This window comes from Phocoena sinus, chromosome 10 (assembly GCF_008692025.1).
Source record: "Phocoena sinus isolate mPhoSin1 chromosome 10, mPhoSin1.pri, whole genome shotgun sequence".
Classification (NCBI taxonomy): Eukaryota; Metazoa; Chordata; class Mammalia; order Artiodactyla; family Phocoenidae; genus Phocoena; species Phocoena sinus.
The window spans coordinates 24,548,967-24,569,744 of record NC_045772.1 but is presented as its reverse complement, the minus strand read 5'-3'; the positions used below and the strand labels follow the sequence as shown (position 1 = coordinate 24,569,744).

At 35.2% G+C, this 20,778-nt stretch overlaps 1 protein-coding gene across 2 annotated transcripts in view; it reads left to right on the top strand.

Moving 5' to 3' along the window:
* The window catches only part of NEDD1 (NEDD1 gamma-tubulin ring complex targeting factor), a 44,972-nt gene extending 24,397 nt beyond the window's left edge, over positions 1-20,575 (top strand). For both annotated transcript variants that reach the window (XM_032646372.1, XM_032646373.1), the window contains exons 6-15: positions 219-448; positions 2,087-2,288; positions 2,669-2,864; positions 6,416-6,544; positions 8,955-9,002; positions 9,933-10,135; positions 11,002-11,155; positions 12,063-12,219; positions 18,322-18,388; positions 18,869-20,575. In XM_032646372.1, the coding sequence (XP_032502263.1) occupies positions 219-448; positions 2,087-2,288; positions 2,669-2,864; positions 6,416-6,544; positions 8,955-9,002; positions 9,933-10,135; positions 11,002-11,155; positions 12,063-12,219; positions 18,322-18,388; positions 18,869-18,973 (1,491 nt within the window). In that variant the 3' untranslated portion in view covers positions 18,974-20,575. The remainder of the gene's footprint in view (positions 1-218; positions 449-2,086; positions 2,289-2,668; positions 2,865-6,415; positions 6,545-8,954; positions 9,003-9,932; positions 10,136-11,001; positions 11,156-12,062; positions 12,220-18,321; positions 18,389-18,868) is intronic.
* Positions 20,576-20,778: the final 203 nt, after the last annotated feature.

Here is a 20,778-nt window from a genome sequence, read left to right as displayed (position 1 = left end):
AATCGTGACAAATATTCAGTTACTAGAATTAAGATGTCTTAGGGTCATCTTATAGCCCACTAAATGATTTTATGGTTGTCATGATTGAAACCTGTTATGCGATAAACCAGAGAAGTTCTAAATCCCTTGTGAATAATGTGGTTGGCCATATTTATACTTTATATAAAATGTTCTTATGTATGCTTACAATTCCGTAAAATTTATTTTTATTTTCATAGTCTGTTCGGCGCTTGAAGTATTCCTTGTTTAAGAAGTCGCTACTGGGCAGTGTTTCGGATAATGGAATAGTAACTCTCTGGGATGTGAATAGTCAGAGTCCATACCATAACTTTGACAGTACACATAAAGCTCCAGGTTCAGGCATCTGTTTTTCTCCTGTCAATGAATTGCTATTTGTAACTATAGGCTTGGATAAAAGAATCATTCTCTATGACACTTCAAGTAAGAAGTAAGTATAACATGCTCATTTCTTAATTTAGTAACAAATAATTCTTTCATTAGCAGCCATATTTGTGATTTGTATAGACCTCTGATTAATGTTAGAAGATGTAAAGTTTGTGTATTTGTTATCTAATAAGGTAGAATTTTCTTTTTTTTCCCATGCAGAAAAAACTAGATGAGATGTGGGTGTTCTTTAGAGCAGCGGTCCCCAACCTTCTTGGCACCAGGGACCGGTTTTGTGGACGGGGTGGGATGGGGTGGGGGTTGGGGAGATGGCTTAGGCCATAATGCGAGTGCAGAGCAGCAGATGAAGCTTTGCTCACTCGCCCTCAGTCCGCTCACTTCCTACTGTGTGCAGCGCGGGCCGCGGACCCGAGCCCGTCTGTGGCCTGGGGGTTGGGGACCCCTGCTTTAGAGTACTTCTGGATGATGAATGTTGAGGGGTAGCATGTTAATGATTTCACATCTTTATTTTAGCATGCATGCATATCACTCTTTTTCAGAATACAACTAAATTTGTATATTTTTAAAGCAATATGATTAATTTGCTTTAAAATTAATTCATTATCTAGAGCAGGGTTTCTAAACTGTTGACATTTTGGGCTGGATAATTCTTGGTTGTGGGGAGCTGTCCTGAGCATTGTAGGATATTCAGCAGCATCCCTGGCCTCTACTTACTAGATGTCAGTAGTACTCCCCAAATTAAAAGTAGTAAAATTACCCCCAGTTGAGAACCACTGATATAGAGCTAAAGGGTACATAATTCTCTAAGTACCTAGGTCTGTTATGCCTTCTTGTTCTTCTTACAGTTATAAGTGTGCTTGGTTAGCTTAAAAAACAAAAAAAAGACTGCAAGAGGTGTATTCAAGACACCTAACAATATCTAATGATCATGTGAAAGGAAGTGGCATTATTATAATGTTACTGCTAGGGAAGGACCTACTGTGAGCCCCTTTTTAAAGTTTACTGTTACTTATTTTACTCTTCTTTTTTTTTTTTTATTCTTTTCTTTTTGAACTAATTTACTGAGAACCCTAACAGTAAACCATTCCTCTCGTATACCTGACACTCCAGCAAGGAGTTCAGCTTCAGCAGATCAGTATCCATACTTCTGTATTAGCTTCTGGGAGGATTAAACCTCATGAATCCTTTTAGCTTTTGGGTCAAGAGATGCATAACCAAGAGCAAAGTAGCAGCTGCTTCCTTGTCAAAGGTCATAATCCTCTTGAGGCCTAAGCAGGTCACTAAATGGAAAGGGGATACTTAGAGCCTCCTTAACCCTGAGGCTATAGAGCCCTTATTTGTGGAGTAACATGCAGGAATTCTATCACGTTCACTGCCAAAATAAGAATTACTCAAAGAAATAGGTCCTGTTTCTAGAAGATATAGAATGTATTGTATCTATTGGAAGTGAATAGAAAAATAGGTTGGAGTGCTTAGCAGTTCCTTTACATGCCATTGTAGTAGAAATGTCTCCAGGTCTAATTCTGCATTTCTGCTTTAAACAAACATTTGAGATGCGTATTCCAAGTAACTTTGCTGAAATCTAAGTAACTTTGGTTTTGGTTTACAGTTGTTTATATGTCGTATAAGCTTATATATATACATTCACATATCTACATATACTTTGCTCTCCTTTCCAAAGGCTAGTGAAAACTTTAGTGGCTGACGCTCCTCTAACTGCAGTAGATTTCATGCCTGATGGAGCCACTTTGGCTATTGGATCTTCCCGTGGGAAAATATATCAATATGATTTAAGGATGTTGAAATCACCCGTTAAAACCATCAGCGCACATAAGACATCTGTGCAATGTATAGCATTTCAGTACTCCACTGTCCTTTCTAAGGTAAGATATTTTCTTTCTTTTCAGCATTTTTGATTTTACTAAATAAATCTAGTTCTGAATATAGAAATCATATGTTGTCAATTAAACACGGTGTAGTTTTGCTTCATAATAATTTTTATATCAAAGCATTGTAAATAATTTTAGTACAAATCCATTTGATACTTAGTTTTAAAACTTTTTTTGCACTTTTCACATTTCTCTCTCTTCAAAAATATTAAAAGGTTTTTATGGTTCAGAGGGAAACTCTCACATCCACCAGCAAGCTTAAGATTTCTAAGGGAAAAACAATATTTTTTAAACTAATAGGGAATTTATGAAATATTAATGTCTCGTGTGGAGCATTAGAAACCTGATCTTTTAAATATTCCCTTCCATTTCAGTCAGGTTTAAATAAAGGCTGTTCAAATAAGCCCACAGCTGTGAACAAACGTACTGTTAACGTGAGCACTGCTAGTGGAGGAGTCCAGAATTCTGGAGTTGTCAGAGAAGCAGCTACCACTTCCATTGCCACAGTTCTGCCACAGCCCACGACAGCAGTTGTGGGGAAAGGAACAGTTGCTCTTCAAGACAAAGCAGGTAAATGTTGTTTATATCTAGTATTTGGAGTTCCCATCCTGTCTCCTCCCCAAATGGATATCATTATCACTTTCTTTAAGAACCTAGAACTTAAATTCACTTGAGTATTTAGGTAAAATTTTTAGTAGATAGTGAAAATTGAAAAAGTGAAAAATTTAACTTTAGCTATAAATGTTTAAAAGGTTAATGAAAGGTACTTCACTTACTCTGTTTAGCTGAACTTCCGTTGTAGGATATTTTAAAAACAGAATAATGCCCTCTCAGAAGTACCGCTACAGACTAGATGACTTTTCATTGTGCTTTTAGATTAATCAGTAGATAATATGAAACTTTGATGCTTTCATTATGATTTGATCTCAGTTAAAAAAAAAAAAAGCTATTAATGGCCCCTATACTTCATTTTTCAGACTGGAAAGTAAGTCAGGTGATAAAATGAATATATTTAAGTACTGAATAGTACCTCGCACATATTAAGCCGTAAATTAGTCATTTGTTAAATAAAAGTAAATGAAAATGTTGAAATTTTTAAGGAATTTCTTCTACTCTGATAATCGTATTGATGAAACAGTTCTTAAAGAAGAGTTCATTTAGACTTTGTGAAGGTATAATATGGTGATAAGCTTCCCCATACTTATTGTAGAAGATATTCTTTGCCTACAATAAAGATGGTAATTCCCTAAATTCCTGAAAGCCTTTTTGTTTTTATTTTAAGAAGTTATGCTATACTGTCAACTTTCAACATATTTTTAAAAGTCTGCATGATATACCAGTATGTCTCTAAAGTATTCTTACCAGAAATGAATGTACTCATGTCTTTTTGAATTTTCAGGACAAGTACTTAAATTGAGCACAAATATTTGTTGGTGCTTTTTCAGTATGAGTTTACTATTCCCAAGTATAAGCAAAACTTTAATTTGTTAGTCTTGGTAGTGTAGAATTTTTTAAAAAATATAATAAGTATATTCACTATAAATTATCTTTGAATATCTGTATCATCCTTACATAAAAATCATTATATATTATGTAGAAAAATAATAAGGTCCTTATTTAAGAACTCCTAGAAACTAATACTATTGCTATCTGTTTAAAAGAAGAAATAATGTTTGCCAAGATGTTGAATTAACTATGTTATGAAAGTTGGTGTTAGTTTAAAAAATTATTATTTATTTTATTCATAATTTTCAAAAATTAAAATAAAGATTCTCTCATTTATTGTAAACTTTCTGAAGTCTCAATGTCTTTCATTTAGTTTTTAATAAGGAAGTTTATGTGTAACAATGGCAGCATTAATTAGATATGGAAGACTTGGGTCTGCAGGGCCACCAATTAATGATAATTCTTGGCTGATTAGCAGTTTCTGGCAAAATGCGTGCTTACCCACAAAGACAAATTTCGGTTTATTGATTTTACTTTGAAATAATTGCAAACTCACAGAAAAGTTTCAATAATAATACAAAGAACTCTTGAGTTCTAGTATATCCTTTAGCAGATTCATCATTTTATAAATTTTACCACATTTGCTGCATCATTTTCTCTCTCTCAACTGACACACATGTACATTTTCCCCCCTGTGAAACATTGAGAGTATGTTAGACTTCAGTCTCAGATCTATCACCTTCCTGCCTGGATGACTTTAGGCAGTTTTCTTTTTTATATATATATTTTTTATTGGGGTATAGTTGTTTTACAATGTTGTGTTAGTTTCTGCTGTACAGCAAAGTGGAGTTCCCTGTGCTATACAGCAGGTTCTTATTAGTAGGCAGTTTTCTTAACCATGCTTTTTTCTCATTTTTCTCTTCCATAGATAATATTTAACATTTGGGGTTATTGTGAAAATCGGAGAAAATATCAAAAGGGCATAGCACATGTAGGCACTCAGTAAATTATAGTGTTGCTAATATTGTCGTTATGATCATCATTATTGCTATTACTTTAAGCATGGTGTAAAATAAATTTAAAATTTGAAATAAGTTCGTATGGCTTCTACTGAAGGTGTCCTAATTTAGTTATTGAAAAGAACCTCTGCAGGTACTTCCCTGATGGTGCCATGGTTAAGAATCCGCCTGCCAATGCAGGGGACATGGGTTCCATCCTTGGTTCGGGAAAATCCCACGTGTCACGAAGCAACTAAGCTGGTGTGCCACAGCTACTGAGCCTGCACTCTAGAGCCCGCGAGCCACAACTACTGAGCCTGCATACCACAACTACTGAAGCCTGTGCGCCTAGAGACCATGCTCCGCAACAAGAGAAGCCACTGCAATGAGCAGCCTGCGCACCGCAACGAAGAGTAGCCCCCACTCGCCACAACTAGAGAAAGCCCGCGCACAGCCTTGAAGACCCAACACAGCCAAAAAAAAATAAATATATTTTTAAAAAAGAACCGCTGTCTGCAGACTTGTTGCTAGTGCTCATTTTCAGTAGGAAACAGCCATTTAAGAAGAGAAAAATAAGGCTTTAGCACTATTTTCAGATGATACCAAGCTTCTACTTCATAAAGTTCCAGAGACTAGAGTTATGCATCAAACATGTTGAGGACCTAGAAAAGGGAGAGAAATTTCTTCTTTATAACCGATTACACTCTTGGTATAAACACCCTTCAATGACAGTGATGTACAAATGTTTGGTCATAACTTTTGTGAGGTTATTAGGTTTATTTCATTAGCCAGGCTTGGACATTTTTGAATATTGTGAACAAAGCTAATCTTTGTTTTTATCCCAGGCTTTTCAGTTTTCATTTGGGACCAAGATGGCAAATAAAACAGTTTTAAAAATGTAAGACAGTAATATGCTACCGATTCAAATGCCAAGATTTCATCAAAGTTCTTGAATCTCTAGAACTCAGTCCTTGACCCAGAAATGAGCAAGAAGTTACGGAGCCTGCAGAGTTCCTATTATAATGTCCTTGCCCTAAAGTCATGCAATATATACTGAGAGAGGAAGTAAACTGCATGCCTCTTTATTGTTGTCTACTGTACTATTCTTTATGAGTTTGGTATTCTGGTTTCCTTCCTCTCAGTAAACTATCCCAAGGTTAATGAAGTTATTTAAGGTCAGTAACGCTGAGAGCAGTGTTCGGTTCCCACTGTTAGTGAAGAAAAAAATAAAAAGGGGAAAAAAGAGACCCATTCACTGCAAGCTGGGGAAAGGAAATAACGTTGCTTGAAAACTGCTATATGTTAGGCATTGTACTATATGCCTTAGAGACTTTTTTTTTTAATCACTGGTAGATGATCCTAACAGTGAGTCAGTCACTAACAAAAATAAGTTGTTTAAGAAAAGTACATGAATTATTTAGAAAAGTTCTATCAAAGTAGATTTAAAAAGTGGTGTTATATGAGCAAATAAGTTATTTGCTTTTGAGGAGCCCTTCATTCCATGAAAAGGATGTTTAACTGAGCTATTGTTATATTCTGCTTTCTCTTCCTGATGCCCACAGTTGTAGTGTTACCAATGATATAGGTAAGGCATTCATTTTTAGAGCCTAGCTTCTCATGATAAATTTATTATGAGAAATAATAAAAATGTTTATTTTTATATCCAATTTCTATAAGGTCTGCCTCGAAGCATAAACACAGATATTTTATCTAAGGAAACAGAGAGTGGGAAAACCCAGGATTTCTCCAGCTTTGATGATACTGGAAAAAGTAGTTTAGGTGACATGTTCTCACCTATCAGAGATGGTAAGTCTGTTCAGATCAGAGGATCATGTCCTCTTGCTTGGGTCGTCATGACATTTTTATTCTGGCTAAAAGATGTGGATAATAGCTTCAGTCTCACTCTATTCATGACAGTTGCTAATTTTCTCAGTCCCTGAGATGGTATATTTCCCTTTGCCCAGATATTTCAAATGTTATCATTCCAAAATATATGCTAGTAATTTTCACATGGGAACCAAGCAAATAGCTCTCAAGTTAGCATTTTAATTTCCACAGAAGTTTCTTAAAGGAAGTTTTGCCTCCATAGGCAATCTTTTACTTGTATCTACTTCTAAATAAATCTTCCCCAAATCTTGGATATTTTGATAGGCAAAAAATACCTTCCTAGCATAAAAAAATTTGTTTGTTTCTTTGATTATTAGTATTTAACTGGTATTAAATGTTTTCATGGAGAAATATAGCTGGGGGTTAGATTGCCTCATCTTTTACACTAACTATGTATGAAAGTCACATACACACACACACACACACACACACACACACACACACACACACACACACACACACTCCCCATTGCTAGTAGACGTTGCCATTAAAAAGAAAAAAGCCAAAAAAGCCAAAAAAAAACCTTTGCCAGTTTGTTAAACGGAAACATATATCGTCGTTCACTCTATATGAACTAGGCATATGGTTTGGCTGTGCTCTTTTGGTGCTAATGTTCATACTGTTTTCTTTACTGGGATAGTCTCACTACTAATAGCAGTATTGTTAACAGTATGGGTTAATTTCTAGAAGACGATTTGGCAGACTTAAATATTCATTCTTTTTGTCCTGTTAATTCCATTTCTATAAATTTACCTAAGAAAATATTCAGAGAAGCCCACAGAGATTTGTGTGTTTACTGTTTATTTATAGTATTGAAAAACAGGAGTGAATCTAAATGTCATCAGTAGCAGGGTGTTTAAATGATAACATCCACTCATGATCTTATAAAATTTAACTTTTTACTTTAAAATTGTCTGGTTTCAAAATTTTCTTCAACTAATTTCATAAGCAGAAAGAATAAATATATATGTAGTGGTACAGAATCATTGAGTGTCTTCTGCCTTACCCCAGCTTGAAAATGACTCCTTGAATTGCCCGGTCAAATTGCTATCTTCCATCTAATAAAAGAGGAAGGATTCCTTTCACGATGAAGAGAGGTCATACTACCTAGTTGAGGGGTAAAGAGAGGAGAGATGTGGGCAAAGGAGGTAAAAGTGGCTTGGGCTGGAGTTGAGAAAGGTTTTGGAGTTTAGTACCCAATTGTGGAGCTTTGTTTATGAGAACTGCTGGAGTAATTTTTTAATTGAAGGGGCTTTTTGAAAGTGTTTGAGTTATAAATGAAATCCTTTTTAATGGTTTTTGAAAGTAATAAAGGCTATAAATTCCTTTTTAATTGCTTTTGCTGTTTAAAAAGATATGATTAGAATTTGAGCCATAGGCCCTTCGTTTATTAGAGTTTGATATTATTGATAAGAAAAAGACATGGATACTAAATATAGTACTGGTTTTCACTGTCAAGAGATTTGTGTTTTAATCTCAAAGATTCAACACTACTTAGGTAAAAGTCTTAATCTGTTTGTGCTTCAATTTCTTCATCTTTTAAATAAGAGTACCTCTGCTTTTGTTAGGAAAAAATGAGTAACTTATATAAAAGTGTCTGTGTTGTGCAATTACTAGGTATAATACACACATGCAGCTAGATGAATGGATGGAGAGATGGATGATAGTCCTACTAATATGATAATCATGTATGATAATCAGTTTATTGGCCATGTGAATTTCTGGTGAATTTTTTAATGACCTTTGCCCATTTTTCTATTAATCTGTTAAAATGGAGTTAAGCAATTTTTGGTTATTATTTGGTAAATGAATAATATTACAGTATTGAAATATTCTTAAAAATGTTCTACCATTGAAAAAATTTTAATGAAACCTTATATTTTTAATAACATTGTGTTGCTTACAAAATATTTTTACATTATTTCAATTGATCCTCAAAACAGTCTTGTGAAATGGTCAGGGCTTTGTCCCCGTTATATAGGTACAGAAACTGAAGCATAATTATATTAAAGTCTTGTCCAAGGTGACAGGGCTATTCAGTGGTATAAGCAGAACTGGATTACAGGTCTCTGGAGCCTACTCCAGTGCTTTTTCTAGTATACCTTGCTGCCTCATTAAATGACTCTATACATAGAACTATCTTTGCTGCTATGCCTGAAGCTGAAAGAATGAAAAGGGAAGTTTATATGAATACTAGCTTTACCTTCACTCAGATTTTTCTTCTTAAAACTATCAGTCCCTGAACTCTTTGGGGAACGAATAGGAAGCCTAAATTGCTATGGCTTCTTTTTCACTATTTTTTAAATTTTATTTTCTAATTTTATTATAGATGCTGTAGTTAACAAAGGAAGTGATGAGTCCGTAGGCAAAGGAGATGGTAAGAACTGTTGAGAAGTATTTTTATCAAAGTTAAAAGTGATTTTGTGTTATCTACTGCTGTGTAACAAACAAATTACCCCAATATTTTGAAGCTTAAAAGAACACTTACCATCTCATAATTGTGGGTGAAGAATCCAAGCATGGCTTAGTTGGGTACCTTTGGCCTCAGATGTCTCATGATGTTTTAATTAGGGTATCAGCAGGGCTGCAGTCATCTCAAGGCTTGACTGGGCAAGGATCTGCTTCCAAACTCATTCATGTGGCTATTGGCGGAAGATATCAGTTCCTACCTACGTGGGCCTCTCCACAGGGCAGCTGACAACACGGCAGCTGGCTTCTCTCAGGGCTGGTGTGAGAAAGTGAGAGGGCACTCAAGATGGAAGCCACAGTGTGTTTGTAACTTAATCTTGGAAGTGAGATCTGCCACTCTTGCTATATACTCTTCGTTAGAAGCAAGTTCCTAGGTCCAACCCACATTCCAAGGGAGGTGATTACACAAGGCCCTGGATCCGTGGTAGGAGGCGGAGATCATGAGGAACCATCTTAGAGGCTACCTACCAAGATATACCACAGAGATATACAAATTAACAATTTTGTCAAAAACTTTTATTTACTAAAACATTCATTGTATTTTGCAGTTTTCAATGTATCTTCACATACAATATCTCTTTTAAGCCTCACCGCTCAGGGAGGTGGATATCATCATTCACATTTACAGATCACTTAACAGTCACAGAGAGTTTTACGACTTTTACCCAAAAACTCAAATGAACTAAGGGGTAGAGCTGATAAGTGAACCTGTCTTCTGAATCGAAATCCCATGTCTTTCTACCGTATTAACATGTCTATTGTGTTAAGTGCTTTTCTTAAATATCCAAGTTTGGGGAACATCCCATATAAGTGCTAGTTTTTTTCTCCTCTTTTTCAGGCCTTGACTTTCTACCACAGTTGAACTCAGTGTTTCCTCCAAGAAAAAATCCAGTACCTTCAAGCACTTCAGTGTTGCATTCTAGTCCTCTTAATGTCTTTATGGGGTCTCCAGGGAAAGAAGAAAATGAAAATCATGATCTGACAGCTGAATCTAAGAAAATGTATCTGGGAAAACAGGAATCTAAAGACTCCTTCAAGCAGGTATCTGCCTATAAATGATATTGAACTCACTGTGTGTGTTTATCACTAGCAAGTATAATGCATCTCATCACTAGAAAGCAGGCAGCTGCCACTGGATATGTCCTAATTACTGACAGTGCTGTGCACTTACTAGGTAGAAAATATTCTTAAATCTTGATGTCACATGTTAAAAACTGAAGAATACTTTTGAAATCTGTCTTTGGATATGTTGGAGGTAACAGCAGGTGTAATCTTACACTGTTTGTTTCCTAAGACAAGATACTTGATTTAACTGTCTGTGTAAGAATATTTTATACCTGACTTCTTTTAGAATGTATTTCCATTGTAGCACAAAGCACCAAGTTGGTGGTCAAGTCTTTTACTCTAAGTCTTAGAGCAAATTGATGGTGTTGAGAAGGTATTTCATCATCATTACCCTCTGCTGTAATCTAATAGAGTCTATTGTGCAGTATGTCTATTTTCATTTTTATTTTTTAGAATGATATTGAAAAGTTACCATTTAAGAAGTACAAAAAAGTCTTTTGACTTATTTTTGAAATATTTCTGACCAGTTATCCCGTGAGAGTTTGGGGATTTATTTGTTTAGTTTTTTGGCCTGTGATTGCCACTTTAAATGATACTCAACTGCAGATTCTTAGCAAATGAGCTTTTGCTTATCATGTTATCATTGAAAGTGTTTTTGATTAGTAAAGTTGATTTATTTTGCCACTGGCCCTAGCAACGTTTTTTTCTCCTTCAAGATACCTTTCTATTCTTCCTTTTTCTGACCGTACTTACTGGAAAAAAGAGAAAAGTAGATACAAATTATATGGATAATATGGATAAAACCAGAATTTATATATTAATTGTTTATTTTAAATGTGAAGTTTGCAAAGTTGATCTCTGGTGCTGAAACTGGAAATCTAAGTACCTCTCCATCATCCAACCAAACAAGAAGTCCTGAGAAATTTGAAAAGCCAGAAAAAGAAATTGAAGGCCAGTTTATATATGAACTTCCAGTCAATGGATCCTCAACTCCAAGTAAGTACATAAAACTTCCTGATGTTTGAGTGCTAAGTTGAAAACTCGCAGTATTTAACTTGAAAAGGGTAAGTTAAGAGAGTGATCATAGACGAAAAAGTTCAAGGAGTTTAAAATTTATGACACTTCTCTAGTGTGTGACTCTCTTACTAGAAGACGATGAAATGGGTATGAAATGTTAAATTCAGCCACATTGATTGGGTACTCTTTGGGTGTGAATTTCATTTTTAATCCAATATGTAAGTGTCTTGATCTACTATGGTACAGATAGGAATATAGGACCCTTTGAAAATGGGTCATTAAGTACCTGAAATTGTCTTGTCTTTTCCATATTAAAGTTCTGTCTATAGAGTTCATGGCAGAGACCCTAAAAACTCCATCACATTTAAAGTGATATTAGGTTCAGCGATAAGAGTTACCTATACAAAAAACTCTTTGTATAGTAGTAGCTCTTTTATATAGATACCTATATTTTAAGATTTCTGTGGATATATTGCATTAGCTTAAACTCTAGGGCCTTGCCTGTAGAACTACTTTACTCCTCTGTCCCTTCTGTTTGTTTCTAATAGTCTTGGTTTATCTAGTTTGTGGTGTGGCTTGTCACATTCATCTTTTGTAAGAGAAAATGATTCAGAGATTCTTCAAGATTAATTCCTCTGTCATATGTTATTACATTAGACAGTTGGCAGTTTAGGTAGGTAGATAGATAGAGAGAGAAATGACTTATTAGAAATAATGTCATTGAAAGTTTCTAAGATTTGTATTCCAGACTGAACTTTTCTAAATGTCACAAGATCACTGTTTCTTACCAGTTTTTTAAGTTTTCTCTTGCCAAATCATATTTAGAAGTGTTTGATGTCTCTTAGTCCAAGTTGACTATTAATATTTTGTCCATTTTTAATTTTAGATCCAAAGATAGCATCTTCTGTCACTGCTGGAGTTGCCAGTTCACTATCAGAAAAAATAGCTGATACCATTGGAAATAATCGGCCAAATGCACCATTGACATCTGTTCAAATCCGTTTTATTCAGAACATGATACAGGAAACATTGGATGACTTTAGGTAATTGAGAAATTATCTAGACCTTGACTAGCTTTTTTTATTAGGTGTAAAACTGTAACTATGAGTAATGTTTGTGGTTACTACTTTTGCCTAAGTTCTGGGGTCCATAAAACCATAGAAAATATGAGTTTTGTTGATCTTGAAGTGTTGAGTTTATTTTATATCAGCTAGGAAAAGGCACATTTCCCTAGGGCAGTTATTAGATAACTTGGCAGGATGGTGTAGCAGGCTGGCTGCCATTGTGGATCTTGTTCATCATCAAACTATGGACAGATTCTGGTAAGCTCAAATGGGATTCTTACAATATTTATAGATCACCTGTTAAGTATGCTATGTGCAGTAATGTAGTAAAGATATTTTTTAAAGGATTTCTGAATATTTTCAAGTAGAATGCATTAGAATGTAATACTTAATTTTAAAAAGTTCTTGCCTGGATCTGTCCTTGTCTCTCATTCTTTGAATTTTGAACGTTGTAAGAATGTTCTAGAATGCTGGTTCCTTTTACCTGTCATCTCAATATATTTTGAAAGCTATTTTCAATTACTAGAATCTTTTGCATTTTTTTTCCTTTTCTGACTTTTAGCTACTTAGTACTCTTGCTCAGATTTGGAATACCGTGGGCAAAAATGTTGGAGAAGATGTGCAGTTTTTGTTGGTGCATGTTTCTTTTTAATGTTAAAAATGTTTTGAAAAAAAATTTTAAATGTTAACAAATATATTTTTAAAGAAAAATAATCATTTTGACGTTTATAATGTGCCTAGTATGTACTGATACTAAGGATACAAAAACGGATGATCTGCCCACAAAAGCATTATAGTTTAATTAGGGTAGGTATAGTGTGGGCTGCTATGATGTGTGTTTCTTTGATGTGAATTAACTCATTTGTAAATAGGGCAGTAATGACAACATGATAAGGAAATTTTGGTGGTTCATGTAACAGCCACCAGAACAAAGTACATGAACACAGGTAAAGGCAGCAAATCACCTATCCATGTCCATCTCTTCCTATTCCCTTCTTCTTAATTTGGCTTGGCTATGTGCTTTGTGTTAGGAAGTGCTTATTTTGTGATTTTTTTTCCCCATCTTTGGGCATTTTATCCTTGCCTCCATGCTTGACAGCCCCAATCCTTTCTTCTATCTTCTTTCCCCTTTTACCAAATGACCCTCACTTTTTTTTAAGGTAAAATCTTTGATTATTCAATATTTAAACTATGCTAGTATTTTTATTAGGATTTAATTGTTTTTGTTAGTGCTCAGGTTACAAAGATTATATAGGTTTTGAGTGGTCTGCCCAAGTCCTTTCTCCTTAAATCCTGTTATTTTCTTTCCTTTTTTTTTTTTTTTTGCTTTTTCAGTATTATTGTGGTAAGAATACTTACCATGAGATCTACCCTCTTGGATTTTCAAGTGTGCAGTATACGGTATTGTTAACTATAGACACAATATTGTAACAGCAGTCCTCTTGAACTTACTTTGTGTATTGAAATTTTAAACTTGTTGATTAGCAACTCCCTGTTTTCCCTTCTCCCCAGCCCCTGACACCCACAATTCTGTTCTTTGCTTCCATGAGTTTGACTATTTTAGATATCTCATATAAATGGGATCATGCAGTATTTGTGCTTCTGTGTCTGGCTTATTTCACTTAGCATTATGCCCTCCAGGTTCATCCACGTCACATGTCAAGATTTCTTTCTTTTTTAAGGCTGAATAATACTCCGTTATATGTACATACCACGTTTAAAAAAATCTGGTCCTATTATTTTTCCATAAACAGTTTTTTAAAATATATGAGATATTTCAGGAATGCATATATAGGGCAAAATGGCAGAATTGTCTGGTTACAGCTGTAATATAATGTGAATAAAGCAATGTTGAAAACACAGAAAGGGAGAAGTTCTTCTGGGGCAAATTTAGAAAGAAATCATGCCTTGTGTGCCTGTACCTGGGGATTGAGGGTGGGTAGGGGCCTCTCTCTGCTCTTCTGCCCCTCTGTCAGCCATAGGCAGCCTCTGCTTAGAGGACCCAGAATGGCTCAGAGGATTTCTGCAAATTCGCCTGCTCTGACTTCAGTCTCCAGTAGGTGTTGCCACCTGTACCTTACAACGGAGGGACAGAGTAGGCTATTGAGAGGCTCTCTGCTAGCCATTCTCCCTCACCTCTGGAGGCTGACTTCTCTGTGATGGCCTGGAGTGCTTCAGAGGGGTTACTGTGAGTTCTCCTCCCCTGCCCTAAGTCTTCACCAGGCTCTGTGCATCTGTGCCCTAGGGGCTGTCTCTCTCAGCCCTCCTGCTCTGCCCCTAATTTTTACTCAGTGAAGGCCTGTAGCAAAAAGTTGTTGAGGGAATGGAGACTTTATTTTCGGCTGGGACTCCTTGGGATTCTAAACTGTCTTGACAGTCTTCACTTGACCTTTAAAAATCTATAAAAATTTCAGCTAGTTCTCTTTAGCCTATCAGTGGCAGCTTTCTTCCCCTGCTGCCCTGTCTAGGATGAAAACAGCTGTGGGTCTGTCTTCTTCTGGATTTTAGTTCATTTAGATTTCTTTGCACTCTCAAAGTTGAATTTATTTAAAATGTATGAATTTATAGGTTATCTGGCTTGTTCTCATTATTAGGGCTGGGGAGCTAACATCCTAAGCAGAAGTCTGTGGGTTTATTTCTGTTGTCTTTAAAAAAGATTTAAGTTTCTTCTGGCAAGCAGATCATTTCCTGGGTTTTAGGTTTTCTTAGGGCTATTTTATTTCTGGTTTGCCTTTATTCCTAGGGTTTAGTCTGTGCCCTTTTAAGATGTGAGCTGAATGTCTGGAGTATTCACCAGGCCTTTTTATCTTGGTGGGTCCCAAGCTTAAACCTCCAATTCTTCATCACAGGGCTCTCAAAATCCTTTTCTCCTCTTTAGCTGCCTTTTTTTTTTTTTTTTGCGGTACGTGGGCCTCTCACTGTTGTGGCCTCTCCCGTTGCGGAGCACAGGCTCTGGATGCGCAGGCTCAGCGGCCATGGCTCACGGGCCTAGCTGCTCCGCGGCATGTGGGATCTTCCCGGACCGGGGCACGAACCCGTGTCCCCTGCATCAGCAGGTGGACTCTCAACCACTGCGCCACCAGGGAAGCCCTAGCTGCCACTTTATGTTTGTTTTCCTGCCATCTAACTCAGTACAGGCATTGCTTAGGAGTCAAAGATGTCTTGAGGGGAAATTGCACAGATTCAGGTTTACTTTCTACAGGTATACCCCCTTTCCAGAATCTTGGACCTTGCAGTGCTGGCTGCCTTGGGAGTTCTGAATTCTAATACTCCCCAACCAAGTGAGACTGTCTCAAACTCCAGGCCACTGCTCTCATCTCAGCCTCTTTTTCTCATAATGTGGAATCAGCACATCCCGCAGAGGGAAAAGCAGAGGTAAATGTGGAGGTTACCTAGTAGACTTGCCTTCTTTACAAGACCGTGGTCCCTCCAATCCTGGCTACTTTAGTGGTTCTACGATGCCTTCACTTTTTTTTGTTGTTGTTTGTTTGTGTTTGTTTTTTAATACAGCTCTTGTCATAACTCAAAGCAGAAGAGAAACAAATTTTTTAAAATATCTTTTAGTTGCAACAGAAGAAATAAGGTACTTAGGAATAAATCTAACCAAAGATGGTAAAGATCTGTGTGTGGAAAAACATTAAAAAAAAATTTATTAGAAAGCATTAACACTTAAATGGGAAGATATTATGAAGCTGTCAGTTCTTCTAACTTGGTCTATAGATTGAATGCAATTCCAATCAAATCCCAACTGGGTTTTTTGGAAGATGATGAGATAATTCCAAAATGTATATGAAAGAAGGAAGATATGGAATAACCAAGACACTGGAGAAGAATAAGGTTGAAGCGGACTAGTTTGTCAGATAGATAGGCTATCATTAAAATAGTGTATCATTGGGCTTCCCTGGTGGCGCAGTGGTTGAGAGTCCGCCTGCCAATGCAGGGGACACGGGTTCGTGCCCCGGTCCGGGAAGATCCCACATGCCGTGGAGCGGCTGGGCTGCGTGAGCCATGGCCGCTGAGCCTGCGCGTCCGGAGCCTGTGCTCCGCAACGGGAGAGGCCACAACAGTGAGAGGCCCGCATACCGCAAAAAAAAAAAAAAAAAAAGTGTATCATTAACACAGGGTGGACAAATTGTCCAAAGGGATCAAATAGGCACCCCCCCCAAAAATGCCTATGTATATATGGAAATGTGATATATGACAGAGGAAATGTATATATCCCTGTTGCATGCTATTTAAAAAATCAATTCCATACAGGGTAAAAGTTTAAATGTAAATGGAAACATTTTAGGCATTGTAAGAGAATTTATATCAATATATGACTTCAGGGTTTGAGAAGTTACTTAAAAATAAGAGGGTACACTACCTATAAAAATAGATTGATAAATTTACATTAATATTAGGTTAGTAAATTTGAGAATATTAATAGGAATTGTTTATCCCAGGACACTATGAATAAAATGAAAAGACAAAAGGTATCTGCAGTACTCATATAACCAATAAAGGATCAGATTATGTAAAGAACTCTTATAATTTTTTTAAAAAAGACATTCAGTAGAAAAATAGTTTAAAGACATAGGCAAGCATTTCACAGAAGAGGAATGGTATATGAACATAAGGAAAGATGCTCAGCCCTACAAACTAATCAGACAACTGAAAATGCAGTGGGATACCATTTCACACCCAGTAGATGGGAAAATATTGTAAAAAGCTTGGTAACACCAAGTCTTGGTGTGGATGTAAAGCTAGATGAGCTCTGTTATACTGATGATGAGTGTGTCCATTGATACTACCACTTTGGAAAATAATTTCTGTTATTTTGTAAGTCTGAGCAGTGTACCTCTGGATCATACCTATAACTCAACATATCTACTCTTGGATATATCGTCTACAGAAATTGGCACATGTGGGTTGGAAGACATATACATGATTATTTATAACAACATTGTAATAATAAACACTTGAAAACAATTCAAATTGACAGGAGAATGTACACACTAGTATAAATCAGTGAATTACAGATATGTAGAATATGAAACTTGAAAACATGATACTGGATTATTTTTTAAATGTCCGCTACTCAAGCCTACATAGGATATGGTACCCTTTTTGTAATGCTCAAAAGCAAGCACAACGAAAATAGACTGACTACAGATTCTGTGTTATACATACAAACATACATATATATATATTTCTTTTTAAAACATTTCTTTGCTCAAACAAAATTCAGCAGCGTAGTGACTTCTTTCTTAGGCTTCTCCCAAGAGGTAAATGTTGGAGTCAGAGAGGAGCACACAGGAAGCTTCTATGATTTTGGTAATGTTCTAGCCCATAAGTTGTGTGGCAGGTGGCTGAATGTTCCTTTTATTGTTATACTTCATAACTTTTATGTCTTTCTTTGGCTGCACCGTGTGGCTTGCAGGATCTTAGTTCCCTGACCAGGGGTTGAACCTGGGCCACGGCAGTGAAAGTGCTGAGTCCTAACCACTGGGATGCCAGGGAATTCCCACTTTTATGGCTTTTGTAGGCATGAATTAATTGCATTTTATTGAGTAACCTCTGTTACAAACACCCAAATAGGCTCTTTTCATTCTGCTGGAAGTTTTTTTTTTTTTGATAGCTTAAACATTGATAATAGTTAAAACATTATAACCTAGAGCATTATCTGTATTTCATTGTAATATAAACCTGTGTCTTTCCTTAATGATAATTTCTGTATTAAGGAATGTAGTATAATGAGAGTTCTGGAGGTAGACAGTCTGGGGTTATATCCTACTCCACCATTTACTAGTTGTGTGACATTGGATAAGTTATAACTACTTTGTGACTCAGTTACTTCACTGGTAAAATGGAGGTAATAATTGCACCTAGTTGTGAAGATTAAATGAGTTCTTACATCTGAAGTACAAGAAACAGTGCCTAGCACAGAGTAAATAAATACTAGGTGCAGTGGTATTTTTACTATTGTAATAATAATTATTAACAGTAACGTGAAACGATAAGAGTTTAGCCATTTTCTTGAATGATCTAGAGCTGGTAAAACTGTTATAATTCTAATAAATATTTTACATTCTTCCCTAGAGAAGCATGCCATAAGGATATTGTGAATTTGCAAGTGGAGATGATTAAACAGTTTCATATGCAATTGGTATGTATTGACATATTTTATTGTAAGTGAGCATAGCTGTGGATCTAAAAAGTCCATAAAGGGGTGATGTATTTTTACTTAGTTATATCTAATTGCTAAGAAATAAACAGGGAGTTTTAGGAATTTAATAAGTAAAATAGATTTTAACTAGTCACCCTTCTTTGTAACCTGTGATAGTTACAAACATATGATATGATAGTATGACAAAAAAGTATGATAGCTACTTTTTCACAGCTTTTTTTTTGCAGTAAGTAAGCAAAAAGCTTCCGAAATGTGCAAATATAAGCTTTCCAAATATATAAATTTCACCAGTGCTCTTTCATTTATATTAACAAAGTAATAAGGGTGGTTAAGTTAAAAAAAAAATCATTCAGTTAGTTAATCGAACATGAGAAACATGATAGCTGAAAATATGTAAAACGGCTTGCCAAATAAATGAAATGGCAATAATTTTAAAAGCTTTTTTTTCCCCTTTTCTAGAATGAAATGCACTCTTTGTTGGAAAGATACTCAGTGAATGAAGGTTTAGTGGCGGAAATTGAAAGACTACGAGAAGAAAACAAAAGACTACGGGCACACTTTTGAAATTTCAGTGAATACTTTAATGTTTTGTAATTTGGGAAGCTTCTGGCAACACAGAGCTATATAGATTCAGTATTGTTTTCATGGCCTCTGGGAAAATTTTTTTTCAAGTAAAAAGGTGATGGGATTGTATACCAACCACTATTTCATCTTTTCTGTCAAAAATATTTATATTTTTATATTAAAAACTGTACACTGTGTCATCTGCCTAAGAGGAAAGCCAACAGAATCTTTATTTTCTGAAAGCTTTAGCTATACACTAAGTGCCCTTTTTCATAAGAAAAGAAAATTGTGCAGAAAAAAAAATAGATTATGTATGTTTTTTAATAACCTCTTTTAAACAGATAATATTTTTGGTTGACAGTTGCCTTCCAAATTTTTTTGGATGTTTGATGATTAAAGAGTTTGAGATACCTTCTATTTTTATGGAGAAAGTAATTTTAATTGGTGTTCTGGGTTTCTAAGCAGTTGACTAATAAAACACAAGGTTGATTAATAATTATTTTGTTAACTTGATGAAGTCAGTATGACTATTATTTATTACTTGTACATTTGATAAGAAAATTTTCAGAATTTCGAATTGCACAGATTACATTATATCTATTGCATTTATGTTACTGTATTATACTTCTAACAAATCTCTACTCCTGGTCAGTATTTTTTAGCTAATTTCACTTTATGAAAACTTTTAAGGGTTTATAAGACTCAACCAGAACTGCATATCTGCTGATTATCTCATGAATTAATAACATACAAAATTATACTATAAAGTTTCAATCAATATAATTCAACTTATAAACAGTGAAAATTTCATATTACATACTAAATATTACAGTATTAGTGCCATTTTTTTTCTCCCAAATGAGGTGTGGTTTATTTTATTTTGTGGTTTATATCATTAACTTTCTCTAATTCTTTGTGTGTTGTGTGTAATATTTTATACTATTGACCTTACTATAAAATAAATAAAATTAAAAAAAACACAACAGGAAGGTTAATTGTCAAAAGAATTTACACCTCTTTGATAATATGTAGGTGTGTACATCTGCCTGCTCTGATCTACATTTTTAGTGATATAAGATTAGGAGGGCCACTGGCTTGTTTACCTTCTTATAGTCTTTTGTCCCAAAGATTTAAACTATGTACCTTGTATATAGCACTCCTGCCCAATTTTGACTTCTGAGATGAAAGTATTTACTAAAAGAACTCTATTAAAAAAAAAAGAAGAAATCTAGCTAGCTTACTAACTTTTTTCCCCTAAGTGATGAGAGATTTTAAGGATATATTAAATAAGTGTAAACATACTAATAATTACTTCAAGAAATAAAAGCAGATTACTTTGTCCTAGTGCGGCTCAGAGAATACGTTTGTATTAAAGCTTTAGGAGTGCTTCTATAATCTTTTTTCCTGACAGGTTATAAAAGCATTATGGCTTGTAACAGGTTTTCTTATATATCATTATCAAACAGATTTAGAAGACATAAAAGTGTGTTTTGCTACATGCTGTATTTAAATCGGTTAATATTTTCCTATTGCCTTTTTCTATAAATGCACATAATGTGTATTAAAAGAGGTTGGATAAATAAAATAATTTTAGTGACTTTATGCATAAAGATGAAACTTTTTTTTGTCATGGAATTTAAAAGCTAAATAAGCACGAAAAAAATTAAATGGTAAAATGGGAAACTTGAAATTGAATTTTAGCCTCTGGCCAAGATAGCATAATAGAGATTGGATTTATACAACTGAATTTTAAAAAGACCCAAAATATTTGAAATAATTTTCAAATACTGAATTTTTGAAAATAA